The sequence below is a fragment of the Penaeus japonicus genome, unplaced genomic scaffold, assembly GCF_977035675.1.
Source record: "Penaeus japonicus unplaced genomic scaffold, GWHDUDI00000001_assembly GWHDUDI00000014, whole genome shotgun sequence".
NCBI lineage: Eukaryota > Metazoa > Arthropoda > Malacostraca > Decapoda > Penaeidae > Penaeus > Penaeus japonicus.
In genome coordinates, this window is record NW_028234416.1 from 16,744,893 (window position 1) to 16,759,394 (window position 14,502).

The 14,502-nt window shown below is 36.2% G+C and overlaps 1 protein-coding gene across 1 annotated transcript in view; it reads left to right on the forward strand.

The window, feature by feature from the left end:
- The window catches only part of LOC122244557 (protein Star), a 23,619-nt gene extending 9,436 nt beyond the window's left edge, over positions 1-14,183 (forward strand). Inside the window, exons 2-5 of the mRNA XM_086543990.1 lie at positions 6,856-7,097; positions 8,569-8,774; positions 8,970-9,111; positions 13,467-14,183. Of these exons, the coding sequence (XP_086400116.1) occupies positions 6,885-7,097; positions 8,569-8,774; positions 8,970-9,111; positions 13,467-13,658 (753 nt within the window). The 5' untranslated portion in view covers positions 6,856-6,884 and the 3' untranslated portion in view covers positions 13,659-14,183. The remainder of the gene's footprint in view (positions 1-6,855; positions 7,098-8,568; positions 8,775-8,969; positions 9,112-13,466) is intronic.
- The last annotated feature ends 319 nt before the right edge of the window (positions 14,184-14,502 follow it).

A 14,502-nucleotide genomic window follows, 5' to 3' on the forward strand; every position in this document is an offset into this window, starting at 1 on the left:
TTTCCCAACCGGGGTTTCCCCATCTTCCCTTATTCCTGTCTTGGCATTGTAATACCCATAATTATGTTAAAATGGGTTCTTGCTCTATCCGTAGCTGCTTGCACATCTTAATAGAAGCTTTCTATCTCCTCATCACTATGATTGCAGGTAGGAGCATATACTTGGATAATTCATAGGTTATATCTGTCGTTTAGTTTCAGTATTATAGAAGCTACTCTTTCGCTCACACTGTAGAATTCCCTAATATTCTTTTCCTCTTTTGTAAACCAAGAAACCTACTCCGACTGTTTACTATCCAGGGGTTTACCTCTCCAATATAGTAAGTGCCCATCATTTAGTAATTTCTGCCCTTCGCCTTGTCCTCTAACGTCATTTAATAAATGAAAGTTCCTCAACCAGTGTCAAAAGATCAGATATTTTCAGCACCCTCTGCTCCAGACTGATCCTGATCGCCGCCATGACCAAGGGCTCTTTCGCTGGGAATGAGGGCCGTTGTCTTGACTGGGAAATCATATTCAAGAGAGGTGGGGCCAGATACTCCCACCTACCGGCCTTCATTGTAACTTGGTGGAGGGAGTAGTTTAGTCAGGAGACCATCATTAATCTCCAATAACACGTTTGAGCTAGTCACGCAAGTAATCAGATCTTAGCATCCCCTGATCTAGCTCACTACCTCCTAGTCTATTCCATTGAGAATGGGCATTTATTCTTATGTATGCGCGCAGGGCCTACGCATAATGCATGCTTGCTTGTTCATGTATGTTCCCATGCCCGCACTCAAGTAAGTGTCTATATATAGATTGCACCCATGCTTACACGGCGTAGATGCATATAAATATACAAATATGCAATTATTCACACATTCCAAGTGATGTGTTTGGATGCCTACGCATGCATACAGATGCACATGTGTAATTCATGTATGTACACAACACTCATATACAAGCAGTGACTACGCATACATACACTCGCACATGAAATATAATGTATCCGAGAAATATAATGTATCCTGACTGGTACTCCCCCGCAAGGTGGTTGAAAGTTGAAAGGAAGTTGGTCATCTTTGACCCTTGGCACTGGCATTAATCATCCCTTATACATAAAGAAATCGATAGTCTCGTTTCTTAGATCATATAGAATTAGTAATTATGAGTTTATTGATGGTGAACTTTACATCATTACAGAATCTTTAAAAAAAGATAAAGAAAGAAAGAAAGAAAAAACTTCTCTATTTTTTTTTTTTTTTTTTTCTTAAATCAAGCACATTCCTGTGCGAGATGGAGTCTATTCACAAAATCGTGTTTACTTATCTAAACACATGACGGAAGTCTTTGGTCAAGCACATTGTACCTAATGGTGCTCTTGGTACTTCAGGCATTTATGCCATTCCATGTAAAGATTGTCTGAAATTTTACATAGGTAGAACGGGTAGAGAATTAAAATTAATAATAAGTGAACATAAACGTGATGTTAGGTACGCTGGGGAATCTAAAGCTTGTTGTATTCACATGCCTGGTGCTGGTCATCAACTTAATTGGAATAACAGTAATTGATCCACAAATCACCTAATTTGTATATATAAAAATATATATCAGAATCACCCTTTTTAGTGGCAAAAAAGCATCCCTAGATTACTTGACCTCAACCCTCCTCCAGTAACCTGATTCATTTTCTGTTCCTACAGTCTATCTTCCAGTATATTCTTATTAAAACTTACTTCGACTGTTCATTTTTTGGATTCCTTACGTCAGATGATGAACTTTCTTTAGAGATTTGAAACATTACGAGTTTGTTTTTTTCTTAATGTGGCAGTGTTCTATCATATCCGAGTTTATGTTTACTATTTCATATATATATATATATATATATATATATATATATATATACATATATATATATAATATATATATACATATACACATTATCATATATATAATATATATATGTATATATATAATATATATGTATACATATATATATATATATATATATATTTATTTATACATATATATCAATACACACACCTACACACATATATAGATAAGTATATATATACATATATGTATGTATGTATATGAGTGTGTTTATGTATTTAATCAATGCACACACACATATATATGTAATATATATAATATAATATATAATATATATATGTAATATATATATATATATTTATGTATATATATATGGATGTATAAATGTACAGATGTATTTGGATATGTCTACATATTCTATAAGTGGGTCATGTGGTGTATTGGATTAAGGGCCGTGCCTGTCCATCTGACGGCGCGGGTTCGAGTCCCGGTCAGGGAGGTAAAATTTGTATTTCTATATTAAATGCGTTATCGCATTCTACCATCTTTATCACACAGATATAACCTGGGTAACCTGATTTGGGACTCGAATTTCTAATTCATTGCTGCCGAGTGCCCACGGGAATTGTCTGTAAAACCTCGCTATCACTGCTATGCCATGAGCAGGAATCTGGTTAGACAATTCTTTAAGTGGGCCGTATGGTGTATTAGATTAAGGGCCATGCCTGTCAATCTGACGGCGCAAGGATAAGGATAAGCCAGATTTGCGGAGCAGTTGCTACGCTGGGCTTGTATGCAGTGACACGAGCCCGCCTGTGCCAGCGTGTGCTGACTCGTGAGAGAATGTGCCAACGAGTGTTGACTCGATCTGAGCTTGGTCCTTACCCAACGCAGTGCCCAGCTACGTCAGTAACCGCCAGGTGACAGTGGAAGCTCACGAGCTTGAGCTGGGCTCAATCTGCCGACCACGGGGATGTAAAGTCAACACGCTACCAATGAGCTAACCAGACGGCTCTGACGGTGCAGGTTTGAGTCCCGGTTAGGGAGGTAAAATTTGTATATATATATATATGTATATATATACATATTCATATATATAAATGTATACACATATATATGTATATATATATATTTATATATAAAAATGTATGTTCATATATATATATATTTGCTCATATATAAGGTAAGGATAAGTCAGATTTGCTGAGCAGATGCTACGTCGGGCTTGCATGCACTGAGGTGAGCCCGCCTGTGTTAGCGTGTGCTGACTCATGAGAGAATGTGCCAACGAGTGTTGACTTGATCTGAGCTTGGTCCTAACCCAACACGGTGCCCAGCTACGTCAGTAACCACCAGGTAACAGTGGAAACTCACGAGATTGGATGGGACTCGATCTGCCGACCACAGGGATGTGAAATCGACACGCTACACTGTGCTACCAGATGGCTAGATTCATATATATATATATATATATATATATATATATATATATATATATATATATATATATATGCAAATTTTACCTCCCTGACCGAGACTATCCCGGGTCATCAGAGTGACAATTCTTCTTCTCGGCTTATCCCTATTCGGGGTTGCCGTTTTTGATGAGCTTTCTCCAAGTATTCCTATTGTATACTATTGTTATATCATCTATGTTCTTTTCCTTCAAGTCCCTTTTTATACAATCTTTCCATCTGGTTTTGGGTATACCCTTTCTTCTATTCCCTTCTACTTCCATTTCCATAACCTCTCTCCCAACATGTTCTTCACCCTCCCTTCTCTTTACATGGCCAAACCACCTCAGCCTAGACTCTTGGATTTTCTTTGAGACTTCCCCTACTTTGGCTGTCCCTCTGATATATTAATTTCTGATCCTATCTTTCCTGGTAACTCCTGACATCTATCTAAGCATTTTCATCTCTGCCACATCTAACTTTCTTTCTTCTTTATGTTAAAGAGGTGCTGCTTCCAGGCTGTAGGTTGAGGCTGGTCTAACTATGGTTTTGTGTTCCTTTCCTTTAAGTTTAACTGGCACTCTTATCGCAAATGACCCCTGACACCTTCCTCCAGTTGTTCCATCCACACTGAATTCTATAAGTAACTTCCCTTTCCGTCCCTGTACTTTCATCTACCATAGACCCAAGGTATTTAAAAGTATTTGTTCTTTTCAACCTATTTCCATTCAGTTGTATTGAGGCCAATTGGTCACCCATATCAGTTGAGAAGTACTCTGTTTTAGACATGCTAATTTTCCTGCCTCTACTCTCTAATGCACATCTCCATTCTTCTAACTTGGTTTCTAATCCTCTTCTACTTTCTGTTATCAACACTACGTCATCTGCATATAAAATGCACCATGGTGGGTCCTCCCTAACATTTTGAGTAATAACATCGAATACAATATTAAATAACAATGGGCTAAGTGCTGACCCCTGGTGTAGACCAACCTTCACATGGAAGTTTTCCGTTGTTCCTACTGTGCTTCTAACTATAGTAGTAACATCCTTATAGCATTCTTTGATAACCCTTACATACTTTTCTTGCACTCCTCTTTCAGGTAGCCCTCTCCAAACCTCCTGTTGTGGCACCCTATCATATGCTTTCTCCAAATCAATGAATACCATATGTAACACTTTCTGCTTTTCCTGATATTTTTCCATTATTTGACTAAGGGAGAAAATACCATTAATTGTCCCAAGTCCTTTCATAAAGCCCAGTTATTGCCTACCATTTTCCACCACTTGCCTAAGCCTACTGTCCAAAATTCTTTCAAACAACTTTAAGGTGTGTGACATTAATTTTATCCCACGGTAATTTACACAGCATTGGATATCCCTTTCTCTTTAAAAATTGGTATTAGGGTGCTTTCCCTCCATTGTTCTGGTATGGCTTCTTTTTCCGAAATTTGTTTCATAAGTTTGTGCAGAATACTAATACCATCCTGCCCTAAAGCTTTCCACACTTCCACTGGTATGTTATCAGGTCCAGTAGCTTTTCCAGTTTTCATCTTTTTCAGGGCTATTTCTACCTCCTGTCTTGTTACCTCAGCTATCTCTTGGTTATTTCGTTCTCCATCCTTTCTAACTAGTCTCTCATTTTCCTCATTTAATAGTTTTTCATAGTATTCCTTCCATCAAGTTAGTATATCCCTTTCTTTCTTTATTATGTTACCGTTTTCATCTCTCCTTTGTCTAATATGCGTTATATCTTTTGTACTTTTATTTCTTAATTTAGCTAATTTGAAAATCTTTCCCTGTCCTTCTTTAGTGTCTAAATCTTCGTGCAGTTTGTTATATGCTTCTGACTTTGCAATAGCTACTGATTTCTTAGCTTCCTTACATCTTATTCTGTATGTTTCCTTATCTATTTCAAGTTTACTTTCTTCCCACTTTTTCTTAACAGCCTTCTTTAAGTTAACTTTTTGTTGTACGTCTCCATTGAACCAACAGGTCTCCTTATTTTCCCAAATTTTTCCACCGCTCTCTCCTAGGATTTCTTTACCTGCTATTAAGATGTTTTTACTTGTTCTATTCCACCATGCATTGACATCTTCCATGTTAACATCAATATAATTTAGAATTCTAATCTTAAATTGTTGTTTTAAATCCTGCTCCTTCAGCTTGAACCACTTAATTTTTTTCTGTGTCCTAACCCCTCTTTTCTGCTTTTGGGCCACAGCTATTGATAGGTCTAACACAACTAGGCGATGCTGTGCTGCTATGTGGTCTCCAGGTATTACTTTACAATTTTGGACCTCGCATATGTTCCTTCTACCATACAGGAGCAAATCAATTTGACTTGTCCTATCTCCGTTTTTAAAGGTAATAAGGTGTTCATTTCTCTTTTTGAATAGCGTATTCCCTATAACCATATCAAACGATACTGCAAAATCAATAATTCTCTCCCCTTCTTCGTTTCCATTCCCATAACCATATCCTCCATGCACATGGCTGACAGCCTCATTACCATTACCAATATGTCCATTAAAATCTCCTGCAACTATGCATCTCTCACTTTCATCTACCTTGCCTCTTTCTTCTTGAAGTTCTACCCAAAAACGTTCTTTCTTTTCCTCAGTGCAACCAGTCTGAGGTGCATATACACTAAATATATTAAGTGAAAACTCATCCAAAGCTAACCTTATCCAAATGATTCTGTCACTTTTCCTATTTACTTCTGTTACCAGCCTCTTCATCTCTCGCGATAAAATGATTCCAATCCCATTTCTCCCATCTTTATTAGCTCCCCCATATATCAGCTTATATCCATCTCCTAACTCTTTTGCCTTGTTTCCAGTCCATCTAGTTTCTTGCACACATAGTATATCTACTTTACGCTTCGTCATGAGATCAGCTAAGCCTCTACCTCTGCCGGTCATAGAACCAACATTCAAAGTCCCTACTCTCAGTGGTTGAACTAACTTCTTTGGCTGCACCCGTTCTTGATGCGGTAGCCCTCGCTGGTCCACAGAGTTAGGGAGATGTGTCTGTGGGTCACTTACGGGTGACAACCTAGCATTGGGTACTTCTTGGATTTGGCTCATTTCATAGGGTTTTGGCATGGATTTTACAAGCGCATGCCCTTCCTGACCTTAACCCTCTCTATTTATCCGGGCTTGGGACCGGCGCTAAGTTGGGCTGGCTTGCCCTCCTAGTGGCTAGATTCTCTCTCTCTCTCTCTCTACAGGTTATGTTTATGTGAGAAAGATTGTAGAATACAGTAAGATATTTTAATTCATTCCTGCCCACAAGTCCCCAAGGGGATTGTCTGTAAAACTTCGATATCACTACTCTGCTAAGAATATAGGTAACTTTCATGGTTGATGTAGTCTAATGGTCAGTCAGGGAGGTAAAATTTATATTTCTATATTGAAATGCATTACTGCATTCTACCATTTTTCTCACACACACATACACACATATGTATGTATATATAAGTGTGTGTATTATTTGTGTGTGTACAAGAGAAAGAGAGAAAGAGTAAGAGAGCGAGAGTGCATAAAAACTTTTTGGTAGAAATCTGATTCTTTATTTCTCTTTAGTTTCAGTCACCTTAAACGAAAGACACAGAATGAAAGCTGATATTGATAACGCGCTGCTGAAAGAACTCGGCAAGCGCAACTTCAGTGGCGCTTCAGACGACGACCAGGATCTCGTGGCCTACATCAGGCACTACAAGCTTGACCCACCGGCCCAGGGACCTCGCAGCCTCAGCAGGCCAAATGTCGTGGATTATTCTCAATATGGCCAGTCCAAGATTTTTAATAAGATGCTGCGAAATATGGTAAGTTTTGTAACTATAATTGGTGCATTATCGTTGCATGGTTTTAAAGGTTGTAGTGGGTAATCTATAGCACAGTGAAGTATGACTCTTAGGTGACTTTATAAAACTGAAAGTAGGCATTAGAACTTATCCCGAACGTAACGACAGTTCAACTGGCTGGTTAAAAGGCAATATAAAAAGGAACATCCATGATATATAGTTATTTAGCACAAGCACTGCGCGAGCAAAAGCCTAACGTAACCAGTTTATGTACTGTAGTGTTTTTTACCTATAATGTTTTATATATATATATATATATATATATATATATATATATATATATATAAATCAAAATCATATGTACATCAAAACTGGAGTAAGATGTTATAAGATGAACCTAAATTATGTATAACAGAAGGATCAGTGATATATTTACAGAAATGAACAATTTAAAAAAGACAGTAAAACAGGCAATTGAGGAAAAGTTTCCTGTAGAGTCGAACAAAAAGAGAATAAATAAAAGAAAGGTTATTATGGAGTACATCCCAAGGTAAGGCTAGTAGAATGTAGTAAGGGTACTGTCAATACAGACACTCGTCCTGGAGTTATAGGAAATGTTAGGTGGAATACATAGAAATACACATGAATTTCTCATAAACACAAACAATCGCGTCCACACACGTAATATAGCAAATCCACGTCGCCATGTAGGGCGGATACATCCATAGATTTTCATAAGTAAAGGACATGTCCCACTAGCCTGCGCGATTTCCTGCCTAAAGCCAGGGAGGAAAATGTTACTTCAATCATTTATGGTTTCTATTATCATGATTATGCCTATTTTGATACTTTACACCATATATATATATATATATATATATATATATATATATATATATATATATATATATATATATATTTTTTTTTTTTTTTTTTTTTTGTAAAATGTTTATTAAAGTCAATAAAGTATTGGTATCATATTGCTAAAAAAATATCTTATGGGTGATAAACTAGCAGGGAAACTGATCGCATACAAAAATGAATCTATTCTTGTGAAATCATCCAATACGCCGGTCATTCGAATTTCATCTTCAGCATGAATATGAAATCAAGGATTTTGTTAGTGTTGTCCCATCTTCTATCTTTAGTAGATTTTCTGTAATTGGTCGGTTACTTTATCGGTGCATTAATATAAATATCTAATGATACCGCCCTTCATATTTATTTTACTGTCTGTAAACAGGTTACATCTATTCCCTGTCTGTCACCACATTACGGCCGCATTAACCTATCAAAGCAGCCTTCCCAGTGACAGGCGACAGCCGGAATTAGTATTACTTTATATATTCAAAAGAATATGTCTTTAAAATGATTTTATGATTAAGAAAAGGAAAATCACCTGAATTGTCTGATCTTTCGAGCCAGGAAATAATGGTATGTACTTATGTAAGATAACGCATTCTCTGATCCAGATTGCTTTTGTTTTCAACAGACAAACGGTTTCTTCATAGAAGTAGGTGCCCACGACGGCGAGAGCCTCAGCAACTCTTTGTTCTTCGAGAAACAGCACAACTGGACAGGACTCCTGATCGAGGCGAACCCGCAGCTTTACGCAAAACTCAAGACCAAAGGCAGGAAGGCGTATTCCATCAACGCCTGCCTCTCCCTCGTTCCCAGATACACTCATGTATTTTTCAAGTAATTATTGAAGGGGCTTTATAATTTCTCCTTTGAGCGATTAACATTTACCAACAAAGATGGACTGCCTAATATAAATACTAGATGTATACATTTATATGTGTGTGTATTCATGCTTCTAAGTATGTATTTCATATATCTATTGAGATATTTTACCGTATGCGGGAGATTTATACGAAAAATTCTTTCCCTCAGCTTGGCCGGGTTCCTTGGCCGAATCAGCACCAAAAGGAAGGGCATTAACATTGAATGCTTCCCGCTGTACTCCATGATGCAAGCACTGGGGAGGAAGTCCATCGACCTCTTCACGCTCGACATAGAAGGCGACGAACTCAAGGTAATGAAGTCAGTCTCTTTGCTTTATCCCGTTAAACGCAATTCAAATGGTTTGTAAACAACAAATAATCCCGGACTCCTTGAGGTCCCTGTATCGGTGGCTGATATGGTGATATCCAACTTGTAGAATTTATTGCTTTGTCTTCTCCTGGGACATCATGATGGTGCTCAAAATAATAACCATAATGACACACGTAATGTAATGATAATGATGCGTATGATAGATGGGGGCGGGGAGAAGAAGGGGATGCCGGGGATTGAAGTTACTGGTTGCGTCTCATCATTATACATATCGAGATTTTTTTCACTTTCACTTTACATTAATTATTTTTATTATATATAAGGTACAAATTATCTCCATCTATAATACGGCCACGATCAAACTGACGTAGATAATATAAATCATAATCCCATAAGGATAAGGATAGGCTGTATTTGCGAAGCAGATACTTCGCCGGGCTTATGTGCACTGAGGCGAGCCCACCGTGCTCCCATTAGAATTATTTGTGCTCGGTGGGAATCATCTTACTCTTCGCCATGAAAGTTTTCTGCCTATAACTGTATGTTTGTATGGCTTATTTTGCGATATTCTCTATGTACGCGTATTTCTATTTCTCATATGTATATATATATATATATATATATATATATATATATATATATATATATATTATATATATATGTATATATATATATATATATATACATATACATATATATGTATAAGTATATGTATGTGTATATAAATAATTATATATATACATATATATAATTACACAGATATTATTTATTTGATATCACCCATATATTTATATATATATATATATATATATATATATATATATATATATATATACAAAAATATATATATGTATATATATATATATATATATATATATATATATATATATATATATATATATATATATTGCTATGGATTAATGTGTTGGTTTGTTGGGAGTACCTTAAAAAAAAAAAAAATAAAAAAAAATAAAACAGGGAAGGTTGTGATCGACTTTAAGTGATTTATTGATGAAAGCCGTGTTAGTCAAATGACTGGAGTGGATGTCTTGCTGGAGAACGGTGAAGATAGGTTCTATTTCAGAGTGAAGCACCTTTACACAACATATTTTGACTTTTCCCACTCTCTTATAGTCATTCACTATAAAATCAGAGCCATTTTCGTGTTCGTGTTTTTTGTGTTTTATTGTATTGAGACATATGTCATATAACAGGCTCTATCAAGGCTGCAGTTGACTAAAATTGTAGTATAAGGTTCATATTAGCTCATTTTCCTTATTCTCAATGTATTGTTGTTTTATAGGAGGATAAAAAGCTTATTACTGTGAATGCCACAGGGCAAGGCAGCCCTACTAGCGCAGGGGTACATTATAGACACTGGGCACGGTTTGAGTCACCTTTCTCTTCTCATTCTGCCTGCACATCCTTCATCGCCGGTAATTTAGAAAAAGAGGTTTTGTTTTTTAAGTGAAACCCATTTTGCTTAATAGTACACCAATTATAGTAATTATGATTAAAACTGTCATCATCATTCATTCATTACTCATTTTACAATAAAATAGCAGGGATCCAAAACGTCATGTACGTCATGACACCCGTCGTCAGGCCAAAGCTTCTGTGTCATGTATGTCATGACACCTATCGGCAATGGGTTAAACACCAAATATAGATATCTTGTGCACTGAATTTGTGAAAAAAGGAAACACTATAATGGGTATTGATATACTATGTAACTGAAAAAAGTTTCATTCTTTTGTATAAAATATTGAAATATAATTGGAATGTCCATGTACATATCAATTTTGCTTCCCGTTCAGGTATAGGTTCACTTTGCACTTGGAGCATACAATACTTGTTTTTCCTTTGCATCCTTTTGTGTTCCTCTAAAGTAGGCTAGTGACCGACCCTGTCATATCTGATGGGCAAGGATGGAGGGGTCTTCCAACATTATTTAATTTAGGTGCTATAGCAATAGCATGTGGAAGAGATGGTCGTCCTTTATTAGGACTGCATTCTTTTCCTGACATTATTAAAGAAAATACTGCTTTTATCTTGAAAAATGCCAAGGGGATAATCACTGACTTAGGTGGAGAGCATCCCTTCTGTGTAAGTGCCAACTTTTGACAACCACCATATCAATCATCCAGAACCTAGATGATGACACCACTTTCTCCTAGCACCAACAGGAAAGAGTTTCTTGAATGGCACCCAACCACGGTATCTTGCTAGCACTATTTTCAGAGAATGAGGCCACACAGCAAGTTACGACCTCATGCTCTAAAGTACCACCGATGAAAGATGTGCAGTCAGAACGAAAAAAGGAAGGTGATTCACGCCATGCCCAATGTCTACCATGTGCCCCTGTGCCTTTAGGGATGCCTTTTATTGTAATACTCCCTGTTATAAGCATCCTTCCTCTTCCCTACCTCTTCATGTTATCTTCATTGTGGATGGATATATTTAGCGTTTTCGTTCATGACAGTACACAAATACGAAAAAATAAAGTGGCCTTTTGTCCTCCCATAAAACAGCAATACTCCTATCACACTGCGTATAAAGAAAATAATGAGCTGCTATGGACCCTATACTACACTTTAGCCAACTGCAACATTGATAGATCCTCTAAATCAATAGAATAAACAAAATTTAAAACGCAAAAAGCTCTAGTTTTACAGTGAGTGACTGAATGAGGTTAGAAGAGTAAAGGTATGTTGCGCGAAGGTGTCTCGCTCTGAAATAAAACTCATCCTGGAGACTGGGCAAGCAAATTTATCCCCCTGTAGGGTATTATATAAGCTGTTTTTACATAAAATAAAAGAAGTGAAGAAAAGGATAATAAAACTCATCCTGGAGTGACTGCAAGAAAATTTATTATCCCCCGTTATGTGTAATACATTAAACAGCCTGTTACATAAAAAAGACTTATATTGATTTGGAAAATGGAATTTATCTTTTAACATCTTTTCTCGTGTCTATAAGGAGGAATTAGTCCTCTAATTCTAGGTCACTTGATATAAAATATTCAATCACAAATACATAATATACGGACATACATGATGCACACAAATACGAAACAATGTAGAGGATTTTTTCATTAAAAAAGAAAGGTTGGAAAGTAAAAGGTTAATAGAAATAGGCGAAGTTGTGCCATTAAAATCATAAGAGGATTTCTTTTGCATTTGTTTCCTCTTTAGTATTTCCCCTAAGCTCTTGTGTTTCATGAATTAGTCTTTCGTAGTCTTCTTGTGTCCACACTGGTGTGTGAGGTTGTCCGTAAATGGTGTACCCCTTTTGCTTTCACATTGATTGTATTCAGTTCCACCATTGGGTCTTGCAATATTTCTACTTCATTTATATCGATTCCGGTTTTTATTACCCCCTCCCCTTCTCTATCCACTTATTTACCCAATCTTTTCTCCAACTATTTTAATTGAATCCAAATATTCAAGTATATTTTTCGAGAAGTCAAGTTTGGATTTAATGATGTATATTACATTTGGTTTGTTTGTTTCAATTATCATATCTAGTTCAAATAGTATTAAGGCTAAGCCATCAGCATTTGCATAAACATTTTTAGATGATCTTTCGATATTTCGTATGTTTGCCAAACTGATATTTGTCGGTCTCTGCCTTCTTTTTCCGAAAATAGACTTGTTTTGCTTGAAGGCCTTTCGTCCTTCGAACAAAAGAGATTTTCTTTTGTCATTCATTATTTTCGTTTTTTACTTCATCCAATTTCTTTTGTAGGTTACGTAGGTTATCATGTTTCGCCAGGAATGTTACCTTGAGAGGGCATTTCTTGGCTTACTCAAATAACCCTATCCTTTTTGTCTATCACTATATTCTTGTCAGAGACTTTGGGATACATAGGCTTGAGGATGCCAATAACCAAATTATTGACTTTATTATATCGTTCAATGACGTGTTTCACCACTTTTTCCTCATGTCCTAGTATGGCAATATATTCCTTGACATCTGCTAGGCTTCTGTTTATAATGGTCTAATTTGTCAGCAAACTGAGTTTCTATCTTTTCCTTCTCCAATTTCGTCACTATTGTCCCATTAGTAAATGTAGATGTTATCCTCTTTGTCTCTTCCAGTACCTGAATTTGTCTACTTGCCACTTCATTTCCCTTCTTAATTATTTCATGCATCTTCATTACTTCTACCTTGTCTTATATATTGCCTTGTGAGTGTGAGTGTGTATGTGTGTGTGTGTGTGTGTGTGTGTGTGTGTGTGTGTGTGTGTGTGTGTGTGTGTGTGTGTGTGTGTGTGTGTGTGTGTGTGTGTGTGTGTGTGTTTGCGCGCGCACTATACATAAATTCTTCCTTTAGGTGTTGAAGACAATTCCTTGGGACAAGATGGAAGTGCGGCTGATGGAGGTGGAAGTGAACCATGTCCCGGAAGGAAAAGATGCTGTCAAGGCCTTCATGGAGAGTGTGGGTTATACTTTCCTCAGACAGTGGCATATTAACTACATTTTTGCTAAAAATGATTTGGCAAAGAATTTAGATTTGTCTACTTAATTTCCGACATTACACACACAATCGTTGTTTTGATACTGACAATGCAATAGGATGATGTAGTCTGCAATTAAGCATTGCTTATTAATATGTGGAGAAAAAGTCTTTCTATCATGTCTGTAACAGAATGTTTTTCCCTAAGATTACAAATGTTTGACTTCCTGTTAAAAACTTGCATTGTATATGCAAAAAGAACCAATTATTTTAATAGAAAAGAGAGAAAACTATCATTTCCGATAAAACCGGATAAAAATGATGATATGGGTGAAGATAGATAGGGAATGTGCAGTGTATTCAGGTTTTATATGTACTTTATTATGTACAAAAGAAACTAGATAAAACCAGATGTAGATATACATGCACACAATAAATCCCATGAAACCCAGTGGATGGAATAGCATAATGTCTTATGTGACTTTCTTAACGATGAAAGAAGTATATAATTTTGTCTTATTACTCTTAATATATCAATAATAAAGTGATGTTATACGTTATTATAATTGTTATCATTAAACTTACTGATACTTTTGTCATTTTTATTATCAACGTTAATCTCACCATTATGTTAATCACTATCATTATCATTACTATTATCATGGTGATTTTGAGCTTGTTGTAACCACACCAATAAAGTTATCTATATTGAACATTACCTTCATGGTAATTGAAATAATAATTGTAATGATTTTAACAATAACTGTTGGTATCACCATACTAAAAATGACAAAATATGACCGTTGTAAATGTAGTAGTGAGTGAAGGATTCCTAATTATTAAATTATATAATTTAAGAATATAATGTAGAAAAAAGTATAAAGGATACCATTTACTTCACAACGCAAAAGAT